At 34.7% G+C, this 16,268-nt stretch overlaps 1 protein-coding gene across 1 annotated transcript in view; it reads right to left on the bottom strand.

Annotated features, from left to right (window-relative positions):
• GPATCH2 (G-patch domain containing 2) overlaps positions 1 to 16,268 on the bottom strand; it is a 118,311-nt gene that overhangs the window by 24,651 nt on the left and 77,392 nt on the right. Inside the window, exons 6-8 of the mRNA XM_036380727.1 lie at positions 10,346 to 10,410; positions 7,658 to 7,697; positions 4,813 to 4,883 (exon numbers count right to left, since the gene is read on the bottom strand). Coding sequence (XP_036236620.1) covers positions 4,813 to 4,883; positions 7,658 to 7,697; positions 10,346 to 10,410 — 176 coding nt within the window. The remainder of the gene's footprint in view (positions 1 to 4,812; positions 4,884 to 7,657; positions 7,698 to 10,345; positions 10,411 to 16,268) is intronic.

The raw sequence follows: 16,268 nt of genomic DNA, 5'->3' as shown, positions 1-16,268 counted from the left end.
ATATTCATGTAATGGCAGAAGCAAATCACCTAATAAAACAGCTATGCATTCCTTTGCTTTTCTGCAGTCTAAGTATGTGCACATCTTGGTGTATAATTTCCAAAACCTGGCTGAATTTACCTTCTCTGGTATTGTAATTTCATTCCACAAAAGCCACATCAAACAATTACAGTTCTTGTAATTAACCAGTAGTCTAATGTACAGTTTTCTTATCCCAATCCATTAACAGCTGCTCAAAAAATGTAGTAATTAATAGTTTCATTTATTTTTGGCAAACCTGCACCTCAACAAATAGTTTTGTATCTGTTGCAAATTAGGACTCTTTCCCAAACAACAGATGACACGATGGGAAAGTGGGAGCAGGCAGAATCCTTGCACATCTTTGTCTCTTTAGAAGATCAAATAAAGAGCAGCTGTAATGTTATTTGTCACATCTGTGTAAAAAAGTACCATGTTCCATATCATCAGATGGAGATGAACAAGTGCTGTACAAATGCACAAACAGGGTTTATCCTTTAAAACCAGGAAAGACAGAAAGTTGCAATTTTAACCAAAACAATGACACACTTTTGAAAAGCTCTCCTCAGGTTTGGTGTAATTCTTTCTCTTACAAGCTTTATTTAAATACTACTTCATGGAGAACACAGTTACAAGAAGTGAAATCACGTGAGAGTCATCCTCTTGTATCAGCACAAGGCACAAATTTAAACTGGACTGAGAACAATTAGGGAAAGAAGGGAAAGTGAGGGTAGAAAAAAACATGAAGAATTTCAGGCTGTGCTGTTCACCATGGCAGGAGAAGACTTCAAAGCCTTCTGGCCAGCTCATGTGATCACTGGAGGACTGGCACACATTAATTAAATTCTTAAAAAAGCCACAGTTAGGTAGGTGAAACCTGGCATGTAAAATTCTACTCCACCTTGAAAACTTTCACGAGTATGACTTAGCCTTCTTTCATGCCAGGACTGAACTGCATAGGAACTAAAAGTAGATTTTTTTTTTCCTTTTTCAGAGGTCTTTGGGGGAACATTGGCACGTGGAAAGCCAATACAGAATTATCAAGATTCAACACCAAAAAATTACTAAGTGGTAAGAATTTGCGTGCTATTTTCCTTTCAGTTTCTCAATTCAAGCATGTTTCAAATTATAGTTACAATACAGTAAGAAAAAATAAATATGTAGATGAACTAACTCATGGTACTTAACAGGAGCACACTACAAAAGAAATATGACACAAGACCTCTATGTAAAGGAAATAATTACACGAGAGTAACTTATTCACAGTCCGTGGGTTTCCCAACCTGCAATTCTCTTGCTTCCAGATTTCAGCATAAATTATCTAGTTATCACAGCAACTGTATGACCAAAGGCAAAAGGTGGTTAAGTATTCTGGTTATTCTGTCAAATGAGGACAAAGGTACTTCCCCTCTTCATAATGGTATTGTGAGGAAAAGTACATTATGTATTTAAAGACAGAGACATAGTTGTGTGATGGAGGTCCACCCCCACAGTAAACAATTAAATTACATGTTCAAAATCATGTTACAGCAGTTCAGCAAAATATCCTTCAACACTGTCACCATTGCCGATCAAAGGAATCTCTTAGCCACCGAAAAATCTCCTTTAGGTAAGTTTTTAGGTAATTTTTTTTTTTGTAAAATTTTAAGGAAGTATCTTAAGAAAACATATTTTACCTTATGAGGGAAGCAGGCAAAGAGCCCATGACCAGCTTTGGCAGTTCAGCTGCCAAGCAGAAACTTGTTAACTCCCTGTAACTCAATCATGTGCAATTGTTTGCCCACTGCCTCGGGCTACAGACAGACATTTGGTCTGCTAACAACTGCGCCAGATGAAGACATTACTATCCCAAGCTATTTGTTATCACACATCTGCTGGAGATTATCATCTCCACAGCTCTGCTGGAGGAAAAAATCATGTGAGCAGGCCTTAATATGGTTTGTACAAAACCAGCCAATTTAATTTAAATAGGTGACTTGAGCTAACCAGGCTGGTTTTGCCCAAAGCATATTAAAAAAATCAGAAAAAAACCCTTCTTTACTGGCAAAAGAATAGGGGGTGAAAAAAAGCAGCCAGAAGAATTATCTATCACCTTTAAGCAGTGTAGCTGCTTTGGGGAGGAGACTCTTCCCATCCTAATGTAGAGAGATAATGTAAACAGAGAACTTTTTCAAGGCTCTACAGGAGAAGGAAATGCAGCTTTTAAAAGAGTATTTTTTGGTACTGTTAATAACTTAAAAAATGAATGGGAAAAGTATGTATTCACAGATTAAATACTATCTGTACATAGTATAGATAGTATTTAGAATAGAATAGACAGATATACTGAATTGTATCATCATGTGTAATATAATCTATTCTGGTTCTAAGTTTTGTGGTGCAGGACTGTACCCCTCCTTAACATCTGTCCATCGGTAGCCATACAACAGTTCTCTACAAACTGATTATCTTGCCACTAGCAACAGTTTGTACAGGATTAGACAATTATCATTAATGTTGACAGAAGAAACCTAAGACATTAAAGCAAGTGCAGTAAAGCTCATCCCAGACAGTAGGATTCCACCACAACGAGACAGCTGCAGACCACTGCCACGCTTAGAGCTCCACACCTTTCTGATGTATTTACAGAGTAAATTATTCCACAAGTCACTGTTCTAATGTAATGTCTACATGCTTAAACAAGAACTGTGTTCAGCAACCCAAAAGGGGTAAGAAAAGTCAAGGCAAGCATAAAAAATTGTGTATATGTACATATCTCAATACACATATGAAAACCAGAAACAAGCTCTTCCAGAAAGGCAAACGAAGAAGAAATACAGATACCTGAAAACCATACAAAGAAGATCCAGAGAAATTCAGTCTTGCTAAAAAAACAGATTAGACTGTATTCTGGATAAGTAAAATAATTTTATAGAATGTCCAAAACTTTTCCACTACTGCTGTTTCTCACTGCATTTAGCAACAAAGAGTAAGGCAATATAAGGTCACAGCCACTGCTTTTCATATGCATCTTTTTAAGGAGATTACTCATCTGAATTAGTTTGAGGTGTCCATATATTTTTATTATCTATCTTGTAAACAAGACTGCATGCTTTGAGGTTCTAAGACAGCATATGGCCTACTAAAAACAAGATTTTGTAGTTTGAAATATTTTTTTAAAGTCACTTCAAGTTTCCATGGCAGACAGAGAGAATTGTGTTTTTCTGAAAGAGCACAAATAATTATTTTGAAATAACTTGACTCATTTGGATGAATCTTTATTTACATTGTAATATTAGTTTCTTATGTAAGCCCTACTTGAACAATACAGATATTTTTTAGAAAATGCTAATCTTCAGTCTTGAATTTACCACCTATTACTTGTACACAAACCCGCCACATATTTATTGGGATAAGCGTCTATTAAGGTACTGTTAACTGGATGTGAAGAGTGGTTAAAGATAACTTCAGGTTTTCAAGGCCATTTTACAAGTCTCTATTCTAACTGCTTGTGCAGGTAAACATCAGTTCCCAAGAGCTTCACTGGTCAGGACAACAAACACCTAAGTTATGATTCTGAATTCCTCAAACTCTGTTTTATTTTGCTACAGCATAAAAAAGATCCTGAGAGACTCAGAATATAATCTGTTTCTTACTGCTCAGTTTAAACCCACATTAAACTCTCAGTTTTGTGTAAGCAGTCCGATAGTAAGACTGCATTTATGGTGAAAATTCTATCTAAAGTTAAGTAATTCTAAAATTCAGAGTAAAAATATAATTTAACAAGTAATCTTGCCAGAAAATCTATGCAGAAATTTTCAGAATTTTAATATAAGAGTTTTGATAGAAAAAGATAATCAAAATTTCTATAGATGAATGACTGACACTTCTGTAACCTATGTTTGAGAGCATGTAACCAGAACTAGTATACAATGAAACAAATTCTTATTTAATACATATATTAAAAAAAAAATATTGGTATACTTTTCCAGGTAATCATCAAGGTAAGTACCTAAAAATATTAAAAATTGTGGTCTGGGTGACCACATATATAGTGAAATTCAACTGCCTGACAGGAAATTTTCTCAAGTGGCACCACAGAACTACATACTGATATAAATTTATTACAACTTTTTGATAAAAGTGGTTTGTTAACACATTGTCATCTTTACAGGACAACATAAAAATTCTGTAAGGTGTTGTGCATAGCAAGACAAGCATTTCTGTAGATTCTGTTTTGAGAAAAACTAGAATTATAATAATTATTTGGTAGAATAGATTCAGCAGGTGACTTGTACATAAAAAAACCCTCTAGAAACAGACTCCTAGACCAGTAAGTTCAGTCTTGAATTTTTTGTCTTTTGAGAGGAAGGAAAGAAGATGGAGAATAGAATTAGATTTGTTTTTATTAAGTCTTCACAATGAAATGTTTATTGTCAAAATACAAGAACAATTTAAGTATTATAGCATTTGAGTTATCTTCTTGATTTCAGATATGCATAATAGAATTTTGTATATTTCCAGTGCTTAACTTACATGCCAGAAGCACAAACCTTACTTTGGCATCCATTTAGTTCTGATGTTCTAAATAGATTAAGTTTGATAAAAGTGCAGTTGCATAGTCAACAAAAGAGGTCTAATACTCATATATAAGGCAAAGATTATGCCATGTAAAAAATTCATGAAAGTAAGTCATAAAAAAAACCCAGAAGACCTTTGAAAATACCCCAAAAGAACAGTGTAAATTTTACATAAAGATTTAAGGAATCAATAAATTCCTAAACTGTACTAAAGGCAAATACCACATTAAGTTACCTGTTGGCTGTTTTTACAGAGCTGTTCTTCTTGTGTCCCCTCTCTGAGCGGTTGTCTCGCAAGAGTTGAAGCTGTTAAAAAAAAAAATAATTCAGAAGACTCTCACAAACAATGCCTTTATTTGCTCTTTAGAATTGCTATCTGGACAATGCAGTTATTTCCTCTCTTGAGTAATCTGTCAATAGCTTTCACCCATGACTTTTGAGATGAATATTAATAGAATTTTACAATAATAGTTAATATGTAAATATATATATAAAATATGTAAATATATATATATATCCACTAATTTAAAATGCCTAAATAATTGAAAATATAAGAATCAAAGCATTTTCAAAGCGTAATAGAAAGTTATGCAATTCACAATTTCACAATTAACTTATGTGTAAAATTTTATGATTTTCACAATTTCAATTTAAATTTTTGAGGTTGTATAATTAGAAGTGTTGGAGGACACTTAATTTACAAAAAAACTAATCATGTTAGCACTTGTATCTAAGCAGTTATGAAACAGTTATAAATTCTTCTGAGCCCCAGGAGTTTTAGTAATTTGCAAGCTGCAGAATAAACACAAACACAGTATTAAAGTTTCCTGTAATAGTGAGGAAGTAGGAGTAGTGAAGGACTTGTTTAACTGAAATGATGACTCAGCTTCTGAAACAAGCTGTCTTTTATTTTTAGACAAGTAAGAATTTTCATTCAGACTATCTCCAACACTCTAAAGTCTATTTCCAGCATTATGATGTTTGTCAGATGAGTCAGGTGCACTAAGTAAAAAACAACCATCAGAATACTATACTAAAAAAATTAAAACCGGACAGTATAAAACCTCCACAAATGTTTGAAATGTCTCATATATTGAAGAACAAATAGAATGAAAGACTGTTGAGAAACAAAGTAGAGATAAATTGACCTAATATTCACAGGAAGACACTTCAAAATCCCATGGAAGTTAGGAAATGATCAACTTCAAGACTCGGCCAACCACACCTTCATGTCGTAAATGAGCACAGACTCCAAAAACTGCTGCCAGTCTGAAAAACTGAACGTTTTCCCCCCACCTTCTACAGCTTCCTTCCTGTACAAGGAATGCTTCCTGTCATTTCAACTATCTCGTTCTCAGATGCAGTAAAATAGTTTATAACATAAATAAAGTTAGTGAGAATTTCATTGGTTGTCAAAATTACATTACACCACCATTACACCATTTCTTTTCTTCTGTCTTATCAAAAAGCTCAAACTCCTTATGCACCGGTAACATCTATAACTCATAACAAAAGCTTTAGTTCACAAGTCCTTATTAATCTGTAAGTTACAAATTCAGTTAACTTCCAACAACCTCTGACAACACAGCTCTTAGGAAAGATGAAAAAATCCATGTAAAATACAAAATTACCTAAAATTTACTATTATCTGAATAAAATTGATTAATTCATTCTATACCAGCTAAGCAGACATTTCTCATCTTCTAGGCTGAAAATCAATGCTGGCATGTATGATATACATTAAGTTACTTCTCATTTGGGAATTTCCTTATTTTTCAGCTCAGAATTTTTTAAGGAAGTAAACAGTACAACTTCAATTAACCCCGTTACATGAGACGATCAAGATTTAAACAATTACTCAAACTCATAGTAATCTAATTCTTTTTTAGATGTTTCTTCAACTAGGAAAATTATTTCAAAATAATGACCATTAAATATGATTTATATAAAGCTGTCTACTTAGAGCTTAAGTGTCAGACAGCTTATTGTAACATGCTGGAATCTCACAATTTACAGCTAAAACTACTATGTTTTATCTACTCTGGCAGTTTTGGGTAAGCAACATTGCTTGCTCTGGAGTTCAAAAGAAAGGAGAGGGAACAGGAAAGTTTTAAACTATGACTTACTGGAGCTAATTCATGATGGATAATCCTAAAATTAACCTTCTAAGGACTCTTCAGATTTTATTTCCTTTTGAAGTTTCAAATCTATTTACATTTGCAAAAGTACCAGCAAACTGAGACAGATCTAAGGAAATCAACTTATATAGATTTTTTCCAACTTAAAGAAATTGAATGTTTGTGTTCAATTTCAATGCATTGATGATATATTCAGCTACTTTTACTGAACAGGTGAAGTTAACTATACATTTATGAAATGAAATCAGATTTATTTTCACATTTTATAGTTTTGGACAGTAAGTTCTGTTTAGATCATTCTACCACTCATAAAGGTATTCCTCCATCTCTGAAGACAAGCTAAAGAACTAAGCTACCAATCAAATAATAAATACAGCTTCACATTCCTGCAACTACATCTCTAGGCTTGGATCTCCCAGGGACTGCACTGTGGGGGCTCAGCAGACAAACTAATAAGGTATTTTCACCAATATTTGTACCACGATGGAGATTTAACAGCTCCTGTTTTTCTACTGTAGTCATTGTAACCAAAGAAATGCAGAAAAATGGAACTGAAGATCTTCCTGTAGAAGCCTCTCCACTTGTGTAACTGGTTCTGTGTTTCTTGATTTTCGCAGCAAACTGTTTTGCTTTCCAGCATTTTGAAAAAGGTAACATTTGGAGATACCACAATTGACAAAATTATTAAAAAACAAAATTCAGAATTTCCACTTGAATGTTAAAACCTCAAGAATATTTAAGTGAAATTAAGTGACTAATTAAAGAGTTTTAATTAAGACAATTTTGGAAATACACTCCTGTATGTTTGCTCCCAAGAAGATATGAAATTATACCTCCTTTGTTGAAATTTCTTAAAATATTTGCCCACTAACTCTGGAGTAGAGGTAGTTAAAGTTCTTTATACATCTCAAGTAAACTGTTCTTGATCAAAGCAGTTCTTACCTGGCTATGTTCCTTCCTAGCCCCAGGGCTAAACCAGTGACTGTGGGAGAAAAAGAAAAGACAGTTTTAACAATATAACTAACAAAGCACATGCTATCATATGACCAGTCTGTGCGTGCTTTTGGGTATTTTATTGCCTGCCAGGAAAATACAGCCTTTGGCAATGGTTTATTTTAATGGGCTATTTTTATTGAACTCCCTAAGTTTGTAACAGTTCTGAAAGAATGCATCACCGAGTTCACTTCTGAGTAGCTGCTGGCTTTGTAGGTAATAATATTTTGTCAAACAAGCTAAAATAATACGTAAATGATGGTATTTTAATATCCTACAATGCACATGCCATAAATTAGAGTAATTCCATATTTAGTACTGAAGTGGTACTTATTAATGATTATAGCTGAAAAGACTTTCAAGTAGTTTGGACTACCTGCTACCTGTTAATGTATTATTTCACAAACTGAGCTCTGAGATTGAATCTAAAGCGAAAAGCCAAGTCTGAAGACCCAGTGGCTTCGTATTTCCATACAACTGCAAAACTGTGACTACTGGCAGCCTTATTTCACAGAGATGGAAATTCGGAGTAAGATTTTGACACACAGGGCTGTCAAAATGTGCCTCTTCCCTCAACAGCAGTAAAAGCATAATACTGATTCACATACACACTGTGGTCACAAAGAACTGAATTACCATCTGAATGGAGCTGTAGCAAGCATCATACAAACCTGCACACTTGCAAAATGAAAAGAAGACAGAAAAAAACCCCTACAACAAGGGGGATCTCAAGTTACATGTAGCATCTACATACTATTTGGGTTAAGCAAGCAATAGGTTTTGGTCAAAGGATAAAATAATTCCATCCATCACAATATTGCACAGAAAAGAACATCCCCACTATCTGCTATTATGTTTGCATGTTCCTCTAGAAGTGTAACCAAAGATTACAGCTTAACCTAGCCATGCTTCTTCTGAAACAGTTCCATTCAATATAATTTAGTCCAATTTTCTCCTCTAAGCAGCCATATAATGACACTTAAATTTTTACTTTAATTAGTATACTGAGAAGATTCCAATTCCATGGAATTGTCTGGTTTAAATCTCTTTTATTTTCAAGTCACAAATCTAAAAATTTTGTGGCTTTTTGTCACTCAGGTTTTCAGAGTTTGATAATGAGCAGTCAACCCTCTCATTTCTTGCATAAAAGACCAGCTGTCACCAGAACACCCATACTGCTTTTTCTACTTTTAAGGTGATTAAGGAAAAGGAGTTGGAAATAAAAAAGGAATTACAGCAATAGTCAAAAGTATACCTTGAGACAAAGTAGACATCTATATATTTTGGACACAAAACATTCATCAACTGCATTCAATAGTTCAAAATCTGGTGAAAACTGGGAGATTCTATAAACACACAACTTTGATGTTGGTAGTGGATGGAAAGTAAAAACATCACATTTGCAAGTGATTCAACAAATATGGTCACAATTGTCCAGGGGCTGATGAAAATCAGAATATAATGGGTTAGATTTAAATTCTACATAGATGTTTGTCTTGTCTCTGACCAGTGTGAACAGCAAATGCTCAAGGAGGAGCAGCAAACTGGGGTATCCTCCACATAAACTCTTGTGGATTGTGCCAAACCAGTTTATTACAGACTAAATGATCAGTAAAAACATATTTCTAGTGAAAAAGTACATCAAAGTAATTGGAATACACCTCATAATTAGATATTAAAAACCCTTCAAAAAGAATAAGACCTTTTTTAATGGGAAAGTGATACATCACACTCATTTTAAACTTTTTGCCCATTCCCTTAATTACAATATTATTTGTCTGCTTATTTCTTTTAAAATAAGCAAAAGTAAAGCCCAGCTGAATTACTACTTCGTAATAATAAGTTATGGTAGAAATAACTTATGAAATCAAAACCTCTTGAATTTGCACACACTTTATCAAGTTATGAGATGAAACAGAGGTGGATCAGTGGTGTAAAAGTTGGTACTGAGGAGCTGAGGTCTGTAGTATCTCTGCTTTGGCAAGTTTTGCTTTAATTTGTGGACGATATATTTAGTAGCAGTTAGAACACATAAATGTATCTCCAAGTATACTATTTCCTCATCATGTATGCCTGTGTTTTAGAGTTTTGATTTGAAAAATAAAGGAAAATGTAATCCTCAAAGTATTCAAAAGATGTAACCAATAAGTAATGCTGTTAAGTGCTGTCAGCTGAAGAGAATAAGAGTTTACAATAATGGCACACTAAAGTAACTAAACAAAATTAATTACACTCTCTATTTACAGGTATTTAAACAATGAATTCAATATCTTTTTGTAAAAATTACTATAAACTTCTTCCTCACATGAAAGACTAGAAGATGTGATGCTTATGTATTTTCATACATCCCATTTTTGCTATCCAGCCTTAAACAAGTTTGTATTTTAGGAACGGGTATTTAGAAAGTTAATAAAAACATATTACAAAGCACTGATTTTCATGTTTCCTTAAGAAACACAAAAAAATTAACTAAAAAGGATTGTAAGTACTCATAATAAATAAAGACCATCACATAACTGAGCTGAGGCTCTCATCACAAGAGATATTTATGCAGTTGTAAAATGTGGCTTTGGGGCAGAGGTACCATTGTAAAGCTAATAATAACAAAAAATTGTAATTCCCATCACTGATACTCACTCATGGTGAAGAGAATCCTGGGACAAGTGAACTGTTTTCCTGCTACCTCCTGGTCCTGGAGTTATCTAATGGAAACATGAAGGATAAAAGAAGTCTTTGAATAATGGGGCAGCATATGCACAAAATGACTGCTTATTAAGAAAATACATCAAAAACATTAAACACAAAATAGAGACAGTATATTAGATATGGTAAATGCAATCATCAATATCTGCAATTTTTCAGTAAAGTCTGAGTGCAGAAAGTGCTATATGAGATTAAGGAAAACCCTTTATGAACAATTTTGATTTGATGTCAGACATAAAGACATTTACAGATTTCAACAACCTAAGCTACTTTTCTGTCAAGTCCATGTTTACCTGCAAAAAAGGAAAATTAGATGTTTTGAAAATCATAGCCAACATGGCTCATACAGCAATACATTTATTAAAAAAACAACCCTCCCAACACAAAGCTTTTGAAATTCAAGTGTACACAGGATAGAAAGCAAAGGTAAATTATTTTACCAAACTGTACTGTAGTCCTTGTCTAGTGTTTTATATATACTGTAACCTGAAATATGTGCTATCCTCAACTGAAGAATGATCTTCAGAATGCACAAAAGCACGTGCAGACTTTTGCAGGTGATGACATGTTGATATTGCTCAAGAAAGGATTCAAACAGCTTTGCTTTTATTTTTGCAAAATGCTTAATTCATGTGCATATGTAGATAAATAAAAGCAGAAGAAGAAGAGACAACTCATGATACACATGCTCAAGGAACTAGAGCAGGAGGCAAACTGTTCCTGATGGAAAGAATGAAGCAGCAAACTTTCCATTCCTTGGAGATAATTTTATAGTCAGGAGATAACCAGAGGAGGGAATAAAGTCAGATGTTCTTGCAGGTTTGACAGGAGACCACAAAAACTCAATGGTAATACATTTATATGGCTCAGGCTTGCCAGAAGTACATAAGCTGGAGATTCATGGATAAAAGCAGCCCACTCATTATTATAGGAACCATGAGCTCAACTCTTTAAGTAAAACCTCCCTATTAATCTGGTGTTGTAATGGAGAAAAGGCAGGGCATTCAGAGCTCCAAGTCTGGAAGACTTTCAAAGAATGCTCACTGAATGATCTGAGAGTTCCACGTGGTTAAAGTATTTGACTAAAATCTGCTTCTTTGACCAGAAGAATGATGTCACTCTGGGCTGAATTGAGAAACAATAAAGTGCTGTCACTTTTCTGGCTGAGGGGGATAAAAAAGCATTGGTAATACCTTATCTCTGAAAAATCTATGCAAACATACAAATCATAGTAGAGGAAATCGTGACAGCTACATAGGAGAACAGCACATACTGCTTTATTCCCTTTTGGAATTTACTGTTTTACTAGATTGATCAAGGCCTTACACAGCCATGGGATAATAATAAAACACTGACCAAAAGCTACTGTTCCAATGTCATAGTTCATCTAATTCTAAAACTGAGAAATGGCCATTCACAAAGACAGACCTGGAAATATAAGCCAGTATTTTAATAGGTAATTTCCAAATTTTAAGATTAATAACTAAACTGTTACTTTAAAACTACAGGTAAGCATGCAGCTCAGCTCTTGAGAGTTATAGCCTACATTAATCTCAAAATGAGGTTTTCATGCTATTCCAGTGGGTATCCCTGGAATATAGTAATCCATTTTCTACACTGTGGCTATAAGAAAAGCGGACTGTGCCTATGTCATGCTTTGTTAGAGGTTCATGATCACATTATCTCATGGTGGACCTGACACTTTTATTCAGTTTACAGTATGTTCTGTGTACAGGCAACTTATTTCCTTTGCCAGGGCTGCTGACAACCTTTTCCACACCATATTAATCTTGTTTACAGACTTTATCTTGGTACAAATATCAGAAAACTGAACTTTTTATCTCAGGGAGAAAATAAACAACATGTTGACAGAAGCAAAAGCTATTTTCTGGACTAAAATTGGTTGTTTACCTGCAGCCATACTTATGGAAACAAGTTTATGTTTCCAGCTTACTCAAAATACATAATCTGAAATTTAATAAGCATGGAAATTTCAAGAAAATTCACTTGATAAATTGCCAGTTTAAAAATAATACAGAAACCACAGAAGTAGGTTTTTCCACCAATTTATATGAGAATACAAACTTGCTTGGAATACAGTTACAAGTGATCACCAAGTGCAGTGTTCAGGTTTCTCCTGCACACCCCAGATGGCGTCATCTACCACACAGCCACAGAATGTTTGTAAAACTAAACTCACAAGGTACACATATACAGACCTTTGCATAAAACTTGCTGCTAATTACTCTAAGATTCTCAATATGTTAATGCAAATTAATTCCTGTTTGCAAAACATACTGAGGGTATAAAAAGCTAAACCAAACATCATTGCCCACCTCCATCTGCTACCTCACCATTACAAAAATCTTCAATATTAATAAAGTTCAGGGTCATTTTTGAAACCTTTATTCTCTTTTGGCTACAAGTCCTTTCACCACTGCTTGAATAGGATGACAAGGTGATGGCTGCATCCTGTTCACAGAATCCCTGAGACACAGGTAATCCAACTCAGAGACAAAGTACTCCTGATTTGCAAAGATTTCTTTGTCTGAGAAATTATGACCTAAACTAATGGATACAGAAAAAAGAAAAAGCATTCAACACTAAGGGGTTCTGCCTCAGAATACACAACACCATCTACTGCTGCCCAAAATCACAGTTAGAAAAGGCCCCCAGGACCATCAAGTCCAACCTTCAACTGAGTACCACCATGCCCACTAAGCCCTTTCAAGAAGTGACACATTTGTGCATTCTTTGAACACCTCCCAGGATGGCAATTCCACCATTTTCCTGGGCAGCCTGCTCTAATTCTTAACCTCACTATCAGTGAGGAAATTTTTTCTAATATCCAACCTGTAAGATACTACACATGACAAACTTCAGAAGTGACGTAAGGAAAGATGGTGGGAATAAACACAAAAAGGACAAGAAAGTCAGAGGACTTCACTCTGGCTAAAATAATATTAAGCACCTCAACTATAATTTTAAAATGCCAATAATAGAGAATAGAGCATTTTGGCTAGAAGGAACCTACAGTGAACCTCTTGACCAATTCTCGGCTGACCAATTTAGAGTGCGTTGTTAAGGGCACAAAGGGGCACATTTTTAATTGTCCAAAACCACCAACTGGTTTGCGGCATCAGCCAAGTCTCTCAGAATCCTGCTTTGGTGCTTGAACACACCCTTGGTAAAGAAATGCTTCCTGATGTCCAGTCTGAACCTCCCCTGGAGCAGCTCTGCACCATTCCCACACATGGTATCACTGGGTCCCAGGGATAAGAGACCAGGCCATCAAATACTTGCCCTCCTCAGGAAGCTGTAAGAGGTCACCCCTCAGTCCTCTTTCCTCCAATGCAGACAAGCCTGGAGCCCTCAGCCACAGCTCACAGGACATGCCTTCCAGTGCTGTCAACAGCCTTGTTCTCTCCTCTGGACATGTTCAAGGACCTTCATGTGCTCCTTCAGCTGTGGAGCCCAGAACTACACCCAGCACTGGAGGGGAGGCTGCACCAGCACTGGATCCTGTGAGATCATCCCCCATTCTGAATGGCTCACACCACTGAGGGACAGGGAGCAAAGTGCCCACAGCTCAGTCACAGGGTGCGTGAACACCACTACTTACTTTATATGAACAGGCTAAACGGTGTCAAAGATTAGAGAAATAAAAAATAATCAATTTATGCATCTCCTAATTAAATAAGAAAGTGCTATTTTAATTTACATGTGCTGTAGTTTAAAGAAAAGTTACTACCAGGCACCAAGAAAAATCCACAACACATTAATGCACAACAAAAACGTTACCCTGTCACTTAATAATTCTGCTTACTTTTCATTTGAAGTATATTTTAATGTTCAGTTACTGAATAGCCCATGAAAAGTCATGAATTATTTTTAAAGACATCTATGATACAAAGCTCCCAAGTATGGATGTGTTCAAGACCCAATATTTTCTTAGTATTTTAAATAGTATAAACAACCTTAATATGCATGCTCATCCATTCTTGTCCCTTATTTTTTCCCATGTTGCCACACAATCAAGTGAGCAAATATATCCCTGCTCATAATTTATGTTTATCTTAGTGCATAATATTTTTGAAATAACACAGACTATGTCCTATTCATGATTGTTCCTGAGATATATTTTTCATTACTTAAAAAGTAAGTTTATTACACATTAAGTAGTTTTTAAACACTGAAAGTGGTATTTTTGCCTTTTGAATTAGATTTTATGCCAAGCATGCCATAGCATGGGCAATGAAAAGATACTACTGAGCTCTTTTCTTACAGGATGTTATTTCCTTGCCATGATTTGGTGGACTTGGCAGTGCTGGGTTTATGGCTGGACTTGATCTTTGTTACATGTCCTTTCTAATCTAAATGAGTCTATGATGTGCTTTAAAAAGCCACATAAATAATTATGAAAGTACTTGACTTGAAAGCTTATCTTAGTTGTCACAATATGTCACATTCATAGCAGGTAAAACCAGTAAAATTTCAGTAAAATTTTGCTGGACACTAAGCTAGCTGCTGTCCTAAATGAAAGAACAGGTTGCTTTTTCTGCTCTGTAAATTAACTACTATGATCAACAACAGCTTAAGAAGTTCCATAGCAACCCCAATTTTCTCAGGCAGGATTTCTGCAAAGAAGTTGTTTTCCAAAATGAAATGCAACTAAAATCAAATCCCGGAGAATGGGATTTTGCAGGAAATTACAGCATGACAATGTCAAATTCATAATTCACAGATCTGCAACTGTCACTTTATAGGAAATTAAATCAAACTATATCAAGGGAAAAAATAAAGTAAAACCTATTCTCCCCATTTTATTGCACTGATTAAAAGCAATACCTTACTATTTTCGGCACCTATTTATTACTACTCATTTTTTTACCCCTTCTCCACTAGGAACCTTGGAAAGTACACACACTAAACAAGATTCTGGATTTAAAATACATCTTTAATGTATTTTAAATGCACATTTGACTTGGAGCAATATATAAAATGATGAAAACAAAAATAGCTTTCACAGTATACATTACTGAACATTGCTATAACCCTTGCTTGACATTACCATTACACTGTTATTCCCTCTGAAGGCACACTCTTGCTGAAGGGCCCAAACTGACCATTCCAGAGAAGCATCTCTTTAATGTACAGATTACCTTTAAGTGATGCTCAGTCAAACTCTACAAAGTCTCCATGAAGAAATGGCTCACTGGCAGAATATTTCTATACCAGTTTCTTGCTACCCTAGTTATATTTCTTTAAAATTAACATCTTACTAGCACAGTGTTGCAAAAATCAATGGATTGTTGCCATTCTGCTTACAAAATACATGCAAGTGATAGGGAAAGAAAAAAAAAAAAGAAAAGAAAAAGAAAAATAGTTCAAAAGACATGGATTTTTATCCTAAAGCAAATAGGCACCTCCCTGTATATGTTTTACTGTTTTCTCTTAAGGCATTTTAAAAAAAGAAAAAAAAAGTAAGAATTAATAAGTTTCTTGGCATGACAGAGTATGTCCCAGCTCCCCAGTCTCTCCAGTGATTTCACACACTGTTAAGAGTTTTCGCTACATTTCTTTTCACACAACTGATCAAACTGTCTCTATCTCTTATATATAAGCTTTCAACTAAATGATTAACAGATGGAAAGGAATAACATAAGAATATTAGAGACTAAAAGCAGAAAACTCTACTATTGAACCTAGCTACTTCAGAGAAAAATGGGAAATTTAAATCCCATGTATAAAAGCAAAGAATAGAATTTCTTTGTAAATTTTTGCTATTTCACAGTTTTTGTCTGCTACTTTTAAGACAAAACCTGAATTTGAAGTTAAATAAATGTAAGTTTAAAAC

Source organism: Molothrus ater, chromosome 3 (genome assembly GCF_012460135.2).
Source record: "Molothrus ater isolate BHLD 08-10-18 breed brown headed cowbird chromosome 3, BPBGC_Mater_1.1, whole genome shotgun sequence".
NCBI lineage: Eukaryota > Metazoa > Chordata > Aves > Passeriformes > Icteridae > Molothrus > Molothrus ater.
This window is presented reverse-complemented; position numbering and strand designations above follow the sequence as displayed.